Genomic DNA, 20503 nt, shown 5'->3' with positions numbered 1-20503 from the left:
CTTCGCCTCCATCCACGGCCTTTCTCACCCGGGCTGGAAAGCTTCTCAGAAGCTGGTGTCGGCGCGTTTCGTCTGGCACGGCCTTCGACGAAACATCCGCGACTGGGCCAACGCCTGCACGGCCTGCCAGCGAGCCAAGGTCCACCGCCACACCCAGGCCCCGCTGGCACCTTTCGCCGTGCCTGAACGGCGTTTCGACCACGTCCACGTGGACCTGGTGGGTCCCCTGCCCCCCTCGCGGGGGTTCACCCACCTGCTCACCATGGTGGACAGGACCACCAGGTGGCCGGAGGCCGTGCCCCTCACCTCCACCACCACCGCCGACGTGGCGCAGGCGTTCATCGCCACCTGGGTCGCGCGCTTCGGCGCACCAGCGGACATCTCGTCCGACCGCGGCCCACAGTTCACGTCTGAGCTTTGGGGCGCGGTCGCCCGTTCGTTGGGGGTCACACTGCACCGCACCACGGCCTACCACCCCCAAGCCAATGGGTTGTGCGAGCGGTTTCACCGCTCCATGAAGGCCGCACTCATGGCCGGCCTTCAGGACGACGGTTGGGCCGACCGGCTGCCGTGGGTCCTTTTGGGCCTTCGCACGGCCCCCAAGGAAGACCTCCAGGCGTCCGCCGCCGAGCTCATCTACGGCCAGCCACTCCGCGTCCCGGGCAAATTCGTGCCTGACGCTACCAGTCCCTGGTCCGCCGCTCGCCAGCGCTCGGACCTCTAGGAGGCCGCCCGACGATTTTCCCCCGTGCCGACGTCCCGCCACGGTGGCCCCCAGTCCTACGTCCCCCCGGCGCTTCGCACAGCGGAGTACGTCTTTGTGCGTCATGACGCGCACCGGGGGCCACTCCGGCCGCCGTACGACGGGCCCTTCCGGGTCCTGCGACGGGGCGACAAGTCTTTCATCGTCGACTTCGGCGGCCAGCCGGACCGGATTTCTGTGGACCGCCTCAAACCGGCGCACATGGACGTCGACCGACCACCACGGTTGGCCCTTCCTCCGCGGCGAGGCCGCCCCCCGTCCACAGTTCCCCCCGCTCGACCACCCACCACCACGTCAGACCCCTCCCCACGACCCTCCAGGGGTCGCTTCGGCCGGGTCATCCGGACCCCCCTTAAATTGACCCTGCCGGTGCAGGTCGATTCTGGAGGGGCGTGTGTAGCGGTTACCGCTGGATGTACATAATCGCCTTGCACCGGCCAGAACACGGCCAGACGCGCCTCTCCCGGGCATGCCCGGACTCACTGTTCCCGGGCACGCCCGAACCTCCCGGGCACGCCCGGTCTCGTCTTTCCCGGGCATGCCCGCTCTCGCCTTTCCAGGGCTCGCCCAGAGCGTCCGGGCATGCCCGCTATCGCCTTTCCAGGGCTCGCCCAGAGCGTCCGGGCATGCCCGCTATCGCCTTTCCAGGGCTCGCCCAGAGCGTCCGGGCATGCCCGCTATCGCCTTTCCAGGGCTCGCCCAGAGCGTCCGGGCATGCCCGCTATCGCCTTTCCAGTGCTCGCCCAGAGCGCCCGGGCACGCCCAGCCTCGACTTGCCAGGCCGCAGCCAAACACGCCCGGGCAGGTCCAGACTCGCCTTTCCAAGGCTCGCCCTTGATACCCGGGCATGCCCGGTATAGCTTTTGCCGGGCAAACTTCCCGACATAAATGTGTATATATATTGTTGCCCGAAAAACGGGCTTGTCAGAATACCTGAGCTGTTTTGTTTCAATAAAGCAACTCGGACGAATTCCGTCTTTGGTCGCGTCAATTCTTTCGACTCGCGTTGGAGCGCAGTTCCTTCAATGCGAACTTTTTATATTGATGACAAAATATGTTTCTAAAATGTATTCAAGCGAAGATAAGTTGCACTCTTTTAATGGAATGAAACTAAATGAAAGCTCAGACCTGCTCACGGCCTAAAACCAGACTATAACAATTCAGCATTTATCCTCTAGTTATCTTCAGAAATATATTAGGGGAGGCTGTGGAAGACAAATTGATATCTAACCTGCACTAAAACACAATGCATTTACATCCAGAATTCCAAAAAGTTCACGAAATACGTATTCCTGCCCCTCCCCGAGGTCTTCATTCAGATGATGCTGGGGTACTGATGAAAGATTGACACAGAACACACGAGCATTAACCGAATGATAACCCGTCACTTGTTTTTTGTCTCTTGAATTTTCAGAGTGTCAGCATGCACCCATGTCCCAAGATGTCAATAACGAGACATCAAAGGGTGAGCGGTCTCGAAGACGCTCCAGCTTCATATGTGGCCGTGTACGCAAGTCTCTCCCTCCGCTAATCCAAAATAGTTCTGGTGAGTATGTTGCGCTCGCGCTCCAGCATGATAACTGCGCATACGAGGGAGTGGTATCACATGCCAGCGATAGAGCAAAAACTGTTGTTCTCATTGTCCTGAATGAAAACCACTCTCTCGTCGAAATGTCTTGAATGAGTGCTCTTCCAGGCAATTATTATTCTTCACAGTTATCTATTTAGTATTTTCAGTTGTATGTCTAAATTAAATATTGTGGTCTATGGTCCTAGCAAAACAGGTGGTCTATGGTCTGGGATCTGAGGGCAGTCCCCAGATTTGTTTGACCAACACTTTAATAATACTAGAAACACCCGCTCCCTTTGGGAGCAGCCTGAAGGGAGTGGGGGGATGGATAGTGGGGGAGGTGGGGCAAATATATTTTGTGCCATGGCTAATAATCCCCCATGTCTGCAGCAGGGTTCAGTAAACCACTTGTACTATGGCAAGGTTAATCCCCATGTCTGCAGCAGGGTTCAGCAAACCACTTGTACTATGGCAAGGTTAATCTCCATGTCTGCAACAGGGGTCAGCAAACTACTTGTACAATGGCACCATTAATCCCACATGTCTGCAGCAGGGTTCAGTAAACCACTTGTACAATGGCAAGGTTAATCTCCATGTCTGCAACAGGGGTCAGCAAACTACTTGTACAATGGCACCATTAATCCCACATGTCTGCATCAGGGTTCACTAAATCACTTGTACTCTGGCACTTGTTAATCCCACATTGTCTGCAGCAGGGTTCAGTAAACTACTTGCACTATGGCACGTATACAGGTGAAAATCATACAATTTCGGCCTTTCAGGCCGAACATATCGTCGGACCTGTCACATATCACATTCGCCTTGCTCTACCCTTACGTTTTTCATTCAGTGTGAACTGTGAAACAAACAAACCGATTCTTAAAATGACCATCAAATATCAAAAGCATCAGCGTTACGGGTCTTCCAGCAACACAGTACGTATAGGCCTTAGGCTTCATGCCTCACCTTGAAGCCCTTTAGACAAATTACCCCAGGTTTTTTTTAATACAATTATATCGTTTTCATAATAATAATAATGATATTGTTAATATAATCGTAACACTGCAATCCCTTTGTTGTGACTGCAAAGCTAATAGATTGAAGCAGTGTATGGTTGATTCATTGACAACTATTTGCTATAAATGGATAAGGTGTGTGTGTGTGTGTGTGTGTGTGTGTGTGTGTGTGTGTGTGTGTGTGTGTGTGTGTGTGTGTGTGTGTGTGTGTGTGTGTGTGTGTGTGTGTGTGTGTGTGTGTGTGTGTGTGTGTGTGTGTGTGTGTGTGTGTGTGTGTGTGTGTGTGTGTGTGTGTTAGTTAGTTAGTTAGTTATGTACATCTATTAATTAATTACGTACTATTCAAATGTACCTTTGGACTGCTGAGACCTTGGAAGACCCTTTAACACCTGAGACCCAAAAGACCCCCGAGGACCCAACACACCAGATGACCCAAATGTCCTTAATGCCACAAAGGTCCCCAAGGACCCAAAAAACCCCAAAAGTCATTAATGACCCAAAAGTCCCCAAGGACCTAAAAAGTCTTTGACCCAAAAGTCCCCGAGGACTCAAAAGACCCAGATGACCCAAAAGACCCCCCTCAGTCCGGCAGGCAGGTATGTTACAAGGCCGTGAAGACCAATGGAAATTTGGTACAACGGACCAACGGGCCCCTTAATGCATAAAATAAAACTGTTAAAAGTAAATAAATCCCCTAAAAATAGCGGATTTATAAGCAAAATGATTTTTTAAATCCCCATGTCTGCAGCAGGGTTTAGCAAACCACTAAGCCATTTGTAATGGAAAAATTAATCAACAACTGAAACTCCTCAGACAAAGGCATTTATAATGATATGGGTGTATAGTCCCCGGTCAAGTAGTTTTATTTAAAATCGTCTGAAAGACAGATACAACAACAACAACAACATGCATTTTAAAAGGCCATTTTCCCTGCTAGAGCGGGGTTAGCCTTGCGGTCCCCATGACAATCTTCTCCATTTTGCCCTATTTTCTGCATCTCTCCTTGTTAACCCCCTTGCCCGCATTTCTTCTTCCACCATCTTTAGCCAAGTCTTTCTCGGTCTTCCCCGTCCTCTACTTGCTTCTACATTCATTTCCATCACTCTTCTCAACCAGTCACTTTCATCCTTCCTCAACACATGACCAAACCATCTCAACCTGTTCCTCTTCACAGCATCAATCACAGGCTCTATTCCCATCATCTGACGCAATTCATCATTTGTCTTCCTCTCTCTCAATGATACTCCGCACATCCATCGAACCATTCGCATTTCCACCCTTTCCAACCTTCGTTGCTGCTCTACGTTCATTACCCATGTCTCGCTCCCATAAATCATAACACTTCTCACACATGCAGCATAAACCTTTCCCTTCAGCTTCAACGACACTCCCCTCCTCATCAGCACGCCACTCAGTTCCCGAAACGTCTTCCATGCACATCTCACTCTAGCAACCGTTGCCGAGTCTGATCCACCTTCTCCATTCAGCATGTCTCCGAGGTAGCAAAATGTTTTCACACCTTCCACCTTCACGCCATCTCCAAGATCCAACTCAACATTTCCTCCATCTGCAGCTCCCTCTGTGCACACCTTACATTTGAATGTAGCTGCCACACTGGTTAATGACCCTCTCAGACCACTACATTTTTGATGAACCCACTCAGCGTACATTGTACATTGAATGGAGTTCACTCCGACACCCTTCCTACACACAGCACAGGGCCACTTCCCAGTTCTTTCCACCTCACCACATGCTTTACCACTTGCCATCACCTTCGTCTTTCCGATATTCACCTTCAGACCTTTTGTCTCCATACATTCCTTCCACTTGTTCATCTTTTCCTTCAGTCCATCCATACTTTCCGCAATCAACACCAGATCATCTGCATACAACAACTCCCATGGTAAACCCTCCCTTACGTTCTGAGCCAGCACCTCCATCACAGCTACAAATAGTAGTGGACTTAGTACCGACCCCTGATGCACTCCCACCTTCACCTCAAACTCACCACTGTTCCCGTCCTTCGTCCTTACAGCTGTGCGCGCTCTTTTGTACATTGCCATCACTACTCTGATCAACCATTCTTCCACTGCTAACTTCCTCAATGCCCATGTCAATACTTTGCGTGGAACCCTATCGAATGCTTTCTCCAGATCAACAAACCCAAGAAACAACCTCTTCCTCTGCTCCATGTACTTCTCCTGCAACTGCCTCACAATGAAAAGCGAGTCTGTCGTTCCTCTACCTGGCATAAATTCAAACTGCATTTCGTCGATCTTCACTTTCTTCCTTATCCTCCTCTCCAACACCCTTTCCAATACCTTCATTCCATGCTCCAATAACTTTATCGCTCGGTACGAGCCACACTCCAGAGGGTCACCTTTCCCCTTGTATAGAGGGACGAGGGTACTCAGTTCCCAATCCACTGGAATGCGGCCTTCTTTCACCACCAGATTACAGATCTCTGTCATTCTCTTAACACCCCAACTTCCTACTGCCTTCAACATATCTCCCACAACTCCCGTCGGCCCTCCCGCTTTTCTACTCTTCATTGCTTTTATCGCTTCCTCAACTTCCTTCTCAGTTATCTTCTCTGCCGGTCCTAAAACTGGGTTACTCTCTATGTTGCCATCCCATTCATTCTCTGTATTCAACAGCATTTCCATATATCTTTCCATCTTCCTTTAATTCCATCTGGGTCGACAACGATTTGTCCCACTTCATCCTTCAAGCAACTCACCCCCATCACATCACACCTCTCTTTCGCTATCTGCTTTGCAATCCTGAATACTGCTCTCTGACCCTCTTCCGAATCCAAGCGTTCTACGAACATTTTCCTACATGCCTCCTGCGCCTTTGCTACCTCTTTCTTTGCAGCCTTCCTGGCTGCCTTATAACTTTCATGCTCTGCTGTTTCTGCTCCCGTACCCTTCGCCTTCTGCCACTCCTTGAACTTCTTCCTCTTCTCGTCAATCCTCTTTCCAACTTCATCATCCCACCACCATGTTTCCGAGTGCCTCGGTGGTCCTTTTGTCCATCCACATACCTCACCAACGGCTCCCAACAGACTAGCTTTCATTGATATCCAACCACTTTCAAGCTCAACCACATCATCCTCTACCCTACTCAGCCTCTCTTTTAATGCCTCCCTTACTGTCACCTCTTACAACCTCCACACCTTCATTCTCGGTTGGTACTTCACCCGCCGAGCTCTCCTCGCACCTTTCACCCTTATGTCGCAGACAACCAAGTGGTGCTGTGAAACAGCCTCCTCCCCCGGGATCACCTTTGTGTCCCGGAGGTGCCCCCTATCTCGCCTACGCACCATCAGGTAGTCAACGGTTGTCGTCGACCCACCTGACGTGTATGTAACAAGCTTATTATCCTCTTTCTGGAACTGAGTATTACAAATCAACAAATCAGCTCCATCAGCAAACTCCAAAATCCTTTCACCTTCTCCATTTCTCACACCATATCCGTAACCCCCATGAACTCCCTCAAAACCAGCCATACTCCTTCCGACATGTCCATTTAGGTCTCCTCCTACCACAACAACTTCCTCATCTTTCACGTTTTCCATCAGCTTCTCTATCGCACACCAGAACTTGTCCTTCTCTTCATCGCTCCGACCAACCTGCGGAACATATCCCGAGATGACGTTCACCAAGAGCTTTCCAATCATCATTTTCACCATCATCAACCGATCACTCACTCTAGTCACACTCACCACACTGTCTACAAACTCCTCAGAAAACAGGACACCAACACCATTCACGCCCTCCAGGCACGCCTGCCACATAAACTTGTATTTCTGTCCCTGCCTACCCTTCACCATTCTCACACCACTTCCCTTCCATCTCGTCTCTTGCACACAACATATGTCCACTCTTCTTCTGACCAATACTTCCACCACTTCTCCTGATCTCCCTGTCATTGTCCCTACATTCCATGTCCCAAACCTCAGAAACCGATCTCCACTTCGGGCTGTACCCTGCCCATATGTAGTTGTAATTGTCATGGTTCTCTTTTTGAGGCAATGTTTTTATGGCCGGATGCCCTTCCTGACGCCAACTTCCTGACGTCTCTTACGACACGCAGGGATACGGTGTACCGATTCTAATCCAGGGTACACACTGGGAAACGTTGAAATTCTGGGGGGGGTTTGGGGGGGGAGGGCGGCGTCAGCATCACGGCTGCGGTTTAAACATATTTAAATAATATTTAAACAAAACCATGAAAAATAATCTGGGAAAAAATATTGGTGTCTGAAAGACAGATAAACAAACAAATAGTATAAGAGTATTATTTATACAAATATTTAGTTGGGTGCTGGAAGAAGAGAGAGTTGGGCTTGGGAGAGGAACAAAAAAAAAAATCAAAACTTAGTGAGAGGATAGAAATAGGCCTGGCTGGAGATTGTAAAAATATTGTTGTGGAAATGACTCCTCGAGGTTGGCATTGCTTCGTATAGTTTAGCTTGTTCCTTGGTAAATGTCTTGGAGAGTAAAGTAATTAATTGTGATATTAGGTATGCGTAGTACTGTCGTGGCCAAAAATATTGGCACCCTTGCACTTTTTACACACTTTTATTTAACTTCATCTGAACTTTGTTTGTTTGTCCCATTTCAAATATTTGAGCCATTTGTTTTCTCAGTTCCATACGTCCAAGAGAGCTGAAATTTGGCCTCTGGTCCTCTTTTCTGGTACATTTTCATCCATCAAAATTGAATTTTAAAAACAATTTTTAATTTTTTTTATTTTATATAGGTTTAAAACTTCTTTTTTTTAAATAAAAGTGTGTAGACCTAAAACATGTTTTTTCATTTACTTGTTTCAAATAATGCACATTTCTTCCAGAAAATTGTTGAAATTAAAAAAATATCTTGGTATCCACATATATGTATTTCTTTGGTTGCAGTGGAACAAAACAAAAAAAGCTGAAAAAATTGCTAAATCTTAGCTTATTCCACACAGAAATCCTAAAATGGCCTGGACAATATAATTGGCACCTTTTAGAAGTTGTTAGAAATAATTAGATTTCAAGCAGGTGATTCTCCTTCACTTTGGCATTGAACTCACCTGTGGTGAGTTGCAGGTGCCTACAATATAAAAGTCACTCATTCAACCAGTTTTAATAGAGAAAAGGAGTCATTCTGCTGTTTTTTGTCACTGTGTGTGACAGTGAAAGACATTCTCCAATGAGCATGGAGAAAAGAAAGTAAAACAGAGAATTGTCTGAGGGGGCCAGACACAAGAATGTAGCCAAGCATGGGCAATCTCAAGGCTACAAGTCCATCTCCAGAGACCTTGATGTTCCTCTGTCCACCGTACGCAATGTTATCAGGAGGTTTAAGACCCATGACACTGTAGCCAACCTCCCTGGACGTGACTGCAAGAGAAAAGTTGAACGAAGATTGCAGCGAAGGATTGTTTGAATGGTGGAAAAAGCACCTCAATCAACTGCCAAACAGATTCAAGCTGACCTTCAGACACAAGGTACTACAGTTTGAACTCGCACCATCCGTCACCAACTCAATGAAAGGGGGTTCTATGGTAGGAGACCAAAGAGGACCCCACTGGAGAGAGAGAGAAAGGAGAGGAGAGGGAGAGAGAGAGAGAGAGAGAGAGAGAGAGAGAGAGAGAGAGAGAGAGAGAGAGAGAGAAAAAAAAGAAAAAAAAAAAGAAAGAGATATATGAGAAAGTCCGAATGTAGTTTTCCAAAACACACTTGAACAAGCCAAAATCCTTCTGTGGACAGATGAGAACAAATTAGAACTTTTGGTAAAGCACATTATCTCTATGTTAACAGAAAACAAAATGAAGCCTTCAAAGAAAAGAACACTTTCAAAGAAAAGAAAAGAACACTTGGTGCAAATCTTTCATACCTGTATTGAAAATCGTGTTAATTCGTGTCGTGTCTTGAGGCCTTGTACAGTGTGCACTGTACAACCTTGAGGCTTTGTTTTTCTCAGCGGTCCGTCTTTTGTGATCCAATAACTTTCGTTCTCTGTATTCCCAGTCTTTTCACCCATAGCCTACTTCCTTGTGTAAATCTCAACTCAAAAAAAAACAAAAAAAAAAAACAAACAAACATTTCCTTCTCTGTTCTCATTCGTTTATTCATTCTTATTCGTTCGTTCGTTCTTCGACCACGTGTTTCTCCCCCATTTCCCCAGATAGTTTTCACTCATTAACCTTCAATGTTTACACTTTCCCCTCAAGTTATGTATTCCGTCATATTTTATAACACCTTTTTCTTCTTCTTCTTTAAAAGGCTGCTTTCGACTTGCTCACCAAATCAATTCATCCCAAAAAAAATATCCATCTCCTATAGTGCCTTTTTTCTACATTCCCTAAACTCTCCTGCACTCCATCCTCCATCCAGCGTCCTTAAACGTATTTTTAACTCGAAGGTCACAAGAAACTCATTTTGCAATAAATGGTCGTTTCCCATAAATCGTACACTTTCAAAAATCCAATCTCACCCCTCCCCTCCAAATCTTCCCCATAACCCCATCCCTCCAAATCTTCCCCATCACCCCTCCCCTCCAAATCTTCCCCATCACCCATCCCTTTCAAATCTCCCCCCTTGCCCCCTCCCTCCTAAACTACCCCCTCACCCCTCCCCGCCAAGACGCCCCCTCGCCCCTCCCCTCCTAGACTCCTGCCTCACCCCTCCCCTCCAAATCTCCCCCATATCCCATCCCTTTCAAATCCCTCCCCTTGTCCCTTCCCTCCCAAACTCCCCCCTCACCCCTCCCTTTCAAATCTCCCCACCCTCATTGCTTCTCAATTTCCCCCCTCTCACTCCCCCTCCTCAAAGCGTCCTCCCCGCTTCTTCCCCCTTCAAACTCTCACCTCCATCTCCCCCAACCTTCTGCCTCACTCTTCCCCCTCCTCAAATAACACCTCATTGTGGCTCACCCAATCACCATCAAACCTTTTGTCCGCCCCATCCTTCCCTTTCCCCGAGCTATTCTGAAATCTCTGACACACCTTCAACAGCTCTCCCTACCTCTTCCACCTCTTCCACATCTTACCCTACCCCTCCTCCCCCCTGTTCTGTATCTGATGCTCCCCCTTCCTCTTCATTAACGGTATGGACCTCAAACATCCGGGGCCTTCGTTCAAACTTAACTGATCTCTCCATACAGGTTGCTTCTGTCAAACCAGATGTGATCTGCTTAACAGAAACTTTCCTCCTTTATGATGTCTCTGATTCCATAGTATCTCTCCCGGGCTACTCCCTCCTCCGGTATGATAGACCTGAGCCTCGTCCTGGAGGCGGGGTTGCTATCTTTATCAAAAACTCTCTTCCTCACTCGCCCTGCACTGCACTCTCTCCACCTCACCCCCAGGAATACCTCTGGCTACGGCTTCCCCTTCGCTCCCACCTCTTGTTCATATGTGTGTTGTACCGTCCACCAAACAGTGATGACTCCATCTACATCTCGCTGTCTGATGATATGGACCAACTTCTATCTACTCATCCCAACTCTCTCTTCCTCATATGTGGTGATTTCAACTGTCATCATGCCAGTTGGCTGGGTGTGGGTACCTCTCTCACCAGCCATGGCTCCTCAGCAAAGGACTTCTGCGACTCACTGGGACTGACACAATCTGTCAATTTCCCGACCCGGATCTCAGTCAACGGAACATCTTCTCTTCTGGACTTGGTTATGACTAACTTCCCTGAAAATGTCTGCTGCTCTTCTTCTGCTCCGATCGGATCATCTGATCATGTCCTTGTTAAAGTGGACATCTCTCTGACCATCCTCAGGGAGCCTGCTCAGCGTCGACGAGTCTGGCATTTCACTCAGGCCAACTGGCACGGTCTTCAAGCAGCCATCAATCATCTGGACTGGTCTCCCATCTCTACCACCTCTGACATCAACTCATCCTGGGAATTCTTCCAAAGTAAATTGCTCTCTCTCATGCACAGATTTATCCCATCTCGTCTTCAGTTGTCATACCCTTCCTCCCGTCCATGGTACACGGAATCTTGTGGTGAGGCTGTTGCCCAGAAACAACTTGCCTTCGTCTCCTGGAAAGCAAATCCAACGGAAGGAAATCTCATTTCCTTTCACAAAGCCCGAAACAAGTGTGTGTCCACCCTCAGGAGAGCCAGGAAACAATATCTCTCCGTTCTCAAGACCGAACTCTCTTATCTGTCTCCCTCTTCCAAATCCTGGTGGCGTCTGGTCAAATCCGTTTCTGGTGTTTGTTCCCCCTCCATCCCCTCCCTTACCTCAAACGGCTACACAGCTGACTCCGCACGTGAAAAAGCTGAATGCCTCAACTCTGTGTTTGCCTCTAAATCTTGTGTCCCAAACCCATCCCTCTCTGTACCCACCATACCCAGTCGTAACCTGCTGCTCCTGGACTCCGTGTCCTTTCCTCCTGACAAGGTGGAAAAGTTTCTGTCAACCCTCGACTCTGATTCTGCAACTGGACCCGACGGCATCAGCCCACGGGTCCTAAAATCCTGCTCTGCTGCTCTATCTCACCCTCTCTCTGTTCTCTTCACCCTCTCTTTTGCTCAAGGTCAACTGCCATCTGCTTGGAAATCAGCCAACATCACCGCTTTGCACAAAAAAGGTGCAAAAACAGATCCTAGCAACTACAGACCAATCAGCCTTCTCCCAATTATCAGCAAAGTCATGGAATCCATCACTGCTTCGGATATGAAATCTTTCCTCTTCTCCAATGGCTTGATCTCTGATCATCAATTTGGTTTCAGACCAGGTCACTCTACTCTGGACATGCTGCTTCTGCTGTCTCAACAATGGATGGAGGTCCTCAATGCCAAACAGGAAATTCGAGCTGTCTCCCTCGACATATCACGTGCCTTCGACACGGTCTGGCACCCCGCTCTGCTCACCAAACTCTCCTCCTTTGGTATCCATGGAAATCTCCACGCATGGCTGGCGGACTTCCTCTCTAGTCGTCGTCAACGTGTGGCCCTGAATGGGTTTCTCTCATCTCCTCTTCCTGTTCAGGCTGGAGTTCCCCAAGGCAGTGTTCTGGGCCCCGTGCTTTTTCTGGTCTTCATCAATGATCTCTCTGACTCTCTCGAAAATCCTCTCTATCTCTTTGCTGATGACTCCACTCTCTGCCGCTCCATTCCTCTTCCCTCAGATCGGCAGTCTGCTGCCTCCTCACTCTCTGAAGACCTGGACAAAATCACAGACTGGTCAAACAAGTGGAACATGTCTTTCAATCCTGACAAATCTCACACTCTTACTATGTCTCTCCGAAAAGATCGACTGGACAACCCTCCCATCTACTTTCTCAACAATCCTCTCCAAGAAGTTCTGTCGCTCAAGATTTTGGGTCTCACTATCTGCCATGATCTTTCTTGGGAAAACCACATTTCCAAGCTGGCCTCCAAAGCCAGTCGCCGACTGGGCATCCTCCGTCGTGCGAAGTCCTTCCTCGGCACACCTGAGCTCCTCACCACATACAAGGCTTTCATCCGCAGCTCAATGGAATACTGTTCTCCCCTATGGGCCGGTGCTCCTGCCTCACACCTAGCTCGGCTTCACGCTGTTGAAACCAAAGCTTTCAGAATTATTGGAATCTCCCGTGATGAAGCTATCTCTGAGGGCCTTTCACTCACTCACCGCAGGCAGGTAGGTGGTCTTTCTGTCTTCTACCGACTCCTCTCCGGCCTTGCACCCCCAGCTCTCTCTGTGCTCTGTCCCCCAAATATTCCTACAGGTCGCACAAGATCTGCCAGCAACCCTCTGATGGTTAAACTGCCGAAATCTCGGCTCTCTGCTCACCTTCACTCTTTCATTCCTCTTTTCTCCCGCCTCTGGAACAAACTCCCTCACTCCCTTCAATCCCACTCCTCCCTCCAGGTCTTTAAAACAGCTGTTCACCACCATCTCTTATCTTCCCCCATCCAAAACCTTGATCTTTTCTACCCCCGCTAATTCACCCCAGATCCACCTTGTTTGAAATTCCAACTTCTTTCCTGGAAGTCCTGGCAGTGTCCATATGTTTTATACCTCTCCCACCGCCCCCTTCCCATGCCCCCCCCCCCCAAAGCCCTCGCCCTCTCTCAGATCTCTCGATGTCTCCATGTCTCTCGGTCCCTGCTCTCAAATGTTGTGTTTGTGTCCTTCCCCCTCTCTCCCCATCTTGTCTACCGCTCCCTATGTTATATGTTTTATGTGTCGGTTTGTCTTTCTGTGTGATTAATGTTCGCTCTTTCACGAGCCTCGATCTTGTATACAAAAAAAAAAAAAAAAAAAAAAAAAAAACACTTTCCCTAGAGTCAAACATGGAGGAGCTTTGGTGATGTTTTGGGGTTGCTGTGCTGCCTCTGGCACTGGGAGCCTTGAATGTGTGCATGACATCATGAAATCAGGAGATTACCAAGGCATTTTGGAGCACAATGTTCAACCCAGCATCAGAAAGCTGGGTCTCCGTCGAAGGTCATGGGTCTTGCCTCAGGACAATAACCCCAAATACACTTCAAAAAGCACCCAGGAATGATTCAAGATGAAACACTGGACTGTTCTGAAGTGGCCAGCAATGAGTCCAGATCTAAATCCCATTGAACACCTGTGGGGAGATCTGAAAACAGCAGTTGGGAGAAGGCACCCTTCAAATCTGGGAGAACTGGAGCAGTTTGCACAAGAAGTGTGGGCCAAACTGCCTGTAGAGAGGTGTAGGAAGCTCATTCATCGCTATAGGAAACGCTTGACTGCAGTTATTCTGTCCAAAGGCTGTGCTACCAATTATCAAGTCTAGGGTGTCAATAATTTTGTCAATGCCATTTCTTTTTATTTTCTGATTTAAAAGGATATATTAAGTTCTGAATCAAAAACAAAGGTTCTGTCATATTAACAGTGAAATAAACAATTGTGAAGACCAAATACTTTTGTCAATTTCAACTTAATTTTGGAGAAAATTGTGACTTATTTGAAAAAAGTGCAAGGGTGACTATTTTTGGCCACGACTGTATATGTGATAGATAGACAACGCCCATCCTTCCTAATGTGTATCAAAAATCACCATTCCTGCGAGCCTTCATTTTATGTTTTAGCCATTGTAAATACATCTTTATGTTCTTTTAAAGACTTCACTAGGCCTTGAGGCGCTATTCTGGGCAGGAAAACCGCCCCCACCATCCCGTCCGGCCGCAGCACCAGAACATCGGGGTGAGAGGTCATGCAAGGGTCGCTCCACCCCTGGGACCGGACCAATTGTTCAATGGTGAGTTGAACGGCAGGGGCGAAGCGTGTCATGGGTGGTCAAGACCCGATGAAGGCAGGTGAGACCAGCGAAAGCTAAAATCCCGAATGCTGCTCTCGTGAAAGTTTTGCGCTTCACTCACTCCTACGGCAGACAGAGCCATACCATGCCCGTACCAGAGCCACACTCACTCCTCTCCTAACGTGCCCGGAACACACAGGACGTGGCAGTCCGTTCACCCGGAGCAGCCGGGGGTTGTACTTTGTTCTTTCTGCGGAGTTTTGCTCGAAAGTTCGTTGTATTTCTGCCTTCTGATTCCCTCAGTTTCTCTCGTGTATTATGATTGAATGGGCCTGATAAGAACATAGATATATAAGGATTAATTCGACCCTGGACGGACGAACGAACCAGCCGGCTGTTATGGTCGTAGTTGATGGGACCTGCTGGGATTCGTACCTGGCAACTGAGATGATCTACGTCTGCAACAATACATTATTGGTTTGCCTGAGTTGTTGAGTGTTCAACAAAGTTTTCTTTCTCATCACATACCGTATTTCATAAGATACATCATAACACGACTTGGGAAGAACCATAAGCTGAGCCATTTGTTACATCACTTTCATGAAGAGCCTCCTAACTACGGCTCTCCTACGGTGATCGTACATTGATACTCCCGAAACAATGATCTGCAAAAGGACACCAAAGTTCTGCCGAGTCGAGCGGCTGCCACTCGTTTATGAGTTTATTAAAGGCACTCGTACTGCCTCTTACTTGAGGATGATTTGCAGCCGGTGATATGGGCAGCAGAGGGCACCCTCCCATTGTGCATCCCCACTAACGTCTCCTCAACCCTATGCGAAGGAACTGCATTTCAAAAAAAAAAAAAACGTGCTTCAGCACAAGGGCATTTAATGTCCTGCTGTTTCTGGTATTACGGGAGATTCTCATATTGTATCTCGATGGTTGGTTATGATTGCACTGTTACAAAAATAATTTACAAGGCCTTATTAAAACCATTCAGCCTCACCTCTGGAGATCTAATTATTATTGTAAATGCATTCTTTGAGCACGAGATTGATTGAACGTGTGTAAAGTATAGCGGATGGTGCCGAATGAGACTTCTTTCTTAACACCAGGATGTTATTCTTGGGAATTGTTGTCTCCTTGTGATCTTTGGAGGGGGGGGGGGGGGGGGGGGAGGACGAGCAGTGAGAGTTGGGGTGTATGACAACTCCCTCATAATCATGTTTCTGACATAATTTGTCCACCTTTTCCTGAAAGGCCTTCTTATTTGCATATGTCGTGAAAACGTTTCCTCTGTTCAGCAGCAAATGCCAATTGGTCTTTTTAATACCTTTGTGTCATTGATATTTTGTGGTTGTGAGAGTGACTGTTTCAATTTTTTTTTTTTTTTCTGTGTACAATTTTTGAGGTAATTTATTTATTCTGTAATATTGAAAAAGCCACTTAAAGACATAAGTTTCATTCATTTGGAAAAATCCCTCCCTCCACCTTTCCTGACCATTTGCAAATTATTTATCCTTAACACACACTATATCCCATCCCTCTCCCCTTTCTCAATATATATTCTCCTCCACCTTTCCTGACCATCTTCCACATCCTATTTATCCTTAACCCACACTATAGCGCCTTTCTCCCTCTCCCCCTCCCCACAAGCCCCCGCCCCGGCCACAAGTCCACCTCTCCCCCCCCCCCCCCCCCCCCCGAGTTTCTTCAGACAGCACATGCTGAAATATGAGACTGTCCTAGCCCTAGTTCAATCATGGCACACAAGTTTTGTCCAGTGACTCTTTTCAATTTTCCTCCGGGTCAGGCAATCAAGACTCGGTCCCAGGCCTCCCCCTCCACCCCTTGCTGCCTCACTTCATCTTGCCCTCTCCCCCAATCCCGTTTTTGCTCTCACTCCCGCCATCCTCTCCTCCCTCGCTCTCACCCTTCCCTCTCTGAGCTTTGCTGGTAATCTTTTTTTCTGTCGGGTGGTTGGAACTATTGGCTTCACTTCTGCCTGCATTCCCAATATGAAACCCCAAGCTGGGTAGCATTGCATCAAAGCTGCAGAAGATTGTCCGTTCCCTGGCTTGGCCCTTGATGGTAGAGTGGTGTGTGTGTGTGTGTGTGTGTGTGTGTGTGTGTGTGTGTGTGTGTGTGTGTATATATGTGTGTTCGTGTGTATATATGTGCGTGTGTGTGTGTGTGTGTGTGTGCGTGTGTGTGTATATATGTGTGTGTTCGTGTGTGTGTATATGTGTGTGCATGTGTGTGTGCGTGTGTACATACGTGTATATGCATTCGTATATACGTGTATATATGTGTGTGTATATACGTATTTGTGTGTGTGTGTGTATGTGTATACATGTATGTTTGTGTGTGTGTGCGTGTGTATACATGTATGTGTGTGTGTGTGTGTGCATGCGTGTGTGTATGTGTGTGTGTGTGTACACAAAATATGTACAATTTGGCATGCACAAGACACGTGTACACAACATACCACTGTACAACATATCACGCATAACATGTGTGAATATAATACAACGAGCACAATATGTATAATATGTGTATATAACGCATAAAAATAATGCGTGCTTGCAATATCCAGCAAATGATGTCACGCAAAACAAAACACGCAAAGCCAAAGCCAAACGTGTATAAAGCACAACCGTGCATGTGCATGCGCCAGCCACGACCCATGAACATTTTTGCAAGTGCATGTGTGTGTCACTGCCACCAGTCCTCATCTTTCTTTCTCAGGCCCCTTCCCACTCTTGTCTACAAAATTTCAGGCCCCTTCCCACTTGGGTCCGTCAAATCTCCGGGCCCAATCCCGCTCTGGTCCACCAAATCTCATGGCCCCCCTTCCACTCGTGTCCACCAAATGTCAGGCCTCCCTTCTGTGAATGCGCAAATCTCTGCCCCCCTGCCCTTATTTTGAACCATTACCGACCTATAAACTTCCACCCTGGTGTTTTTCAGGCAGGGTGATGCATCTAAGAGTGTGCCGTCCATCTGAAGGATGTTAAGCCGGAGGACATTTTTTCAAATTTTGTTTTGTTACAACCTGAATTTTAAATTGATTAAATCGTGTTTCTTCGTCACTGATCAACACATAATACCCCATAATAACAAAGTGGAATTTCTTTTTTAGAATTTTTTTACAAAAAAAAATAAAAAATGAATAGTTTAAATGTATTGAGTCAATTATTCAAGCACTTTGTTATGATTCTCCAAGTTGAGCTCAGGTGTATCGAATTTCCTTTGATCATCCTTGAGATGTGTCTCTACAACTTGATTGGAGTCCACCTGTGGCCAATTCAAATGATTGGACTTGATTTAGAAAGAAACACACCTTTCAAGAAGGTCTAACAGTTGGCAATGCATGTCAGAGTACAAACTCTACCATTAAGTTCAAGGAAATGTCCTGAGAACTCTGAGATGGAATTATGAGGAGGCATAGATTTCGGGAATGGTATAAAACAATTTCTAGGGTTGAAAGTTCCCAAGAGCGCAGTGAGCTCAATCATTAGGAAATGGAAAGAATATGGAACTACCCAAACTCTCCCTAGAGCTGGCCATCTGATCAAGTTGAGTAACCAGGCAAGAAGGACCTTGGTCAGGGTGGTGACCAAGAACCCAATGACCACTCTGTCAACTACAGAGTTCCTTGGCTGAAATGGAAGAACCTGTCGGAAAGACAACAGTTTCTGCAGCCCTTCACAAATCTAGGCTTTATAGGAGAGTGGTCAAACGGAAGCCACTCTTGAGAAAAAGGTACATGCCAGCACGCCTGGAGTTTGCAAAAAGGCACGTGAAAGACTGTGAGCATAAAGCAAAATATTCTGTGGTCTGATGAGATGAAAATTGAACTCTTTGGCCTGAATGCAAAATGCTACGTCTGGCGGAAACCGAGCACAGCTCATCACCCATCTAACACCATCCCTACCGTGAAGCATGTTGGTGGCAGCATCTTGCTATGGGGATGCTTTTTAGTGGTATGGACTGAGACGTACGTGTAAGGATAGAGGGAACAACGAATGGAGCCAAATACAGGCAAATCCTTGAGGACAATCTGCTTCAGAGTGCAAAAGACCTTAGACTGTAGCAAAAATTTGTGTTCGAACAGGACAATGCCCCCAAGCATACAGCCAAAGCAACACTGGAATGGCTTCAGAGCAAGAACGTGAACGTCTTTGATTCACCCAGTCAAAGCCGAGACTTGAATCCCATTGAGAATCTGTGGAAAGACTTGATATTGCTGTTCACTGATGCTCCCCATAAAACGTGACAGAGTTTGAGCAAATCTGCAAGGAATAATGGGAGAAACTCCCTAAATCCAGATGTGCAAAGCTGATACAGGCATACCCAAAATACTCAAAGCTGTCATCGCTGCCAAAGCAGCTTCTACGAAGTATTGACTCAAGCGGTTCAATATTTGTATAAATTAGATATTTCTGTATTTCTTTTTTTTTTATTTTGTAAAAACTTCTAAAAAATAATTCCACTTTCACATTATGACATTACTTTGACATTATGATTTGGCATGTATATATATATTTTTTGGCATATATATGTCACCGCATAAGAGATGGAGGTCCCTGGTTCGAGTCCCGGATTGAGTCAGAATTTTTCACACTAGCCCCACGCAGGAATTTAATTCCTGTTTATTAAAAATTGTTAATGAGTTAATCTCCAATGCACTTCTACATATACTTGCATGCATGTACATACACATATATATACTTACGCTCACATCTGGGGTCTGCCTAGGAGGCACGTAAGACATCGGCCATTTTAAAGCTCGCAGTGTTAAGTGTGGAATATTTTTGAGGAAATTCTGTTGGCTCAATGGTGCAGTGGGCTGTCACCGCGTAAGTGATGGAGGTCCCTGATTCGAGTCCCAGGTTGAGTCAGAATTTTTCACACTTGCCCCACGCAGGAATTTAATTCCTGTTCATTAAAAATTGTCGATGAGTTAATCTCCAATGCACTTCTACATATACTTGCATACATGTACATATGCATATATACTTACGCTCACATCAGGGGTCTGCCTAGCAGGCACGTAAGACATCGGCCATTATAAAGCTCGCAGTGTGAAGTGTGGAAATTTTCTGAGGAGATTCCGTTGGCTCAATGGCGCAGTGGGCTGTCACTGGGTAAGTGATGGAGGTTCCAGTTTGAGTCAGAATTTTTCACACCAGCCCCACACAGGAATTTAATTCCTGTTTATTTTTATATATATATATATATATATATATATATATATATACACACACACACACACACACACACACACACACACACACACACAGTGCATTCAGAAAGTATTCAGACCCCTTCACTTTTTCACATTTTGTCATGTTGCAGCCTTATGCTGAAATCGTTTAAATTCATTTTTTCCCTCATCAATCTACACTCAATACCCCATAATGACAAAGAGAAAACAGGATTTTAGAAAGTTTTGTAAATTTATTAAAAAGAAAAAACTGAAATGTCACATTGACATAAGTATTCATACCATTTGCTATGACACTTGAAATTTAGCTCAGGTGCCTCCCATTTCTCTTGATGATCTTTGAGATGTTTCTACACCTTGATTGGAGTCCACCTGTGGTAAATTCAATTGATTGGACATGATTTGGAAAGGCACACACCTGTCTATATAAGGTCTCACAGCTGACAATGCATATCAGAGCAAAATCCAAGCCCCGAGGTCGAAGGAACTGCCTGCAGAGCTCAGAGACAGGATTGTGTCGAGGCACAGATCTGGGGAAGCCTACAAAAAAAATCTCTGCTGCAATGAAGGTTCCCAAGAGCACAGTGGCCTCCATAATTCTTAAATGGAAGAAGTTTGGAACAACCAGGACTCTTCCTAGAGCTGGCCGCCCGGCCAAACTGAGCAATCGGGGGAGAAGGGCCTTGGTAAGAGAGGTG

At 46.8% G+C, this 20503-nt stretch overlaps 1 protein-coding gene across 6 annotated transcripts in view; it reads left to right on the top strand.

Annotated features, from left to right (window-relative positions):
* Window positions 1-20503, top strand: part of DSN1 (DSN1 component of MIS12 kinetochore complex) — a 149054-nt gene that overhangs the window by 56754 nt on the left and 71797 nt on the right. For all 6 annotated transcript variants that reach the window (XM_068124867.2, XM_068124865.2, XM_068124869.2 and 3 more), the window contains one exon: window positions 2178-2309. In XM_068124867.2, coding sequence (XP_067980968.2) covers window positions 2178-2309 — 132 coding nt within the window. The remainder of the gene's footprint in view (window positions 1-2177; window positions 2310-20503) is intronic.

The sequence above is a fragment of the Myxine glutinosa genome, chromosome 8, assembly GCF_964187855.1.
Source record: "Myxine glutinosa chromosome 8, kmMyxGlut1.1, whole genome shotgun sequence".
NCBI lineage: Eukaryota > Metazoa > Chordata > Myxini > Myxiniformes > Myxinidae > Myxine > Myxine glutinosa.
Note: the sequence above shows the minus strand (reverse complement) of the source record. Positions and strands in the feature narration are given on the sequence as shown.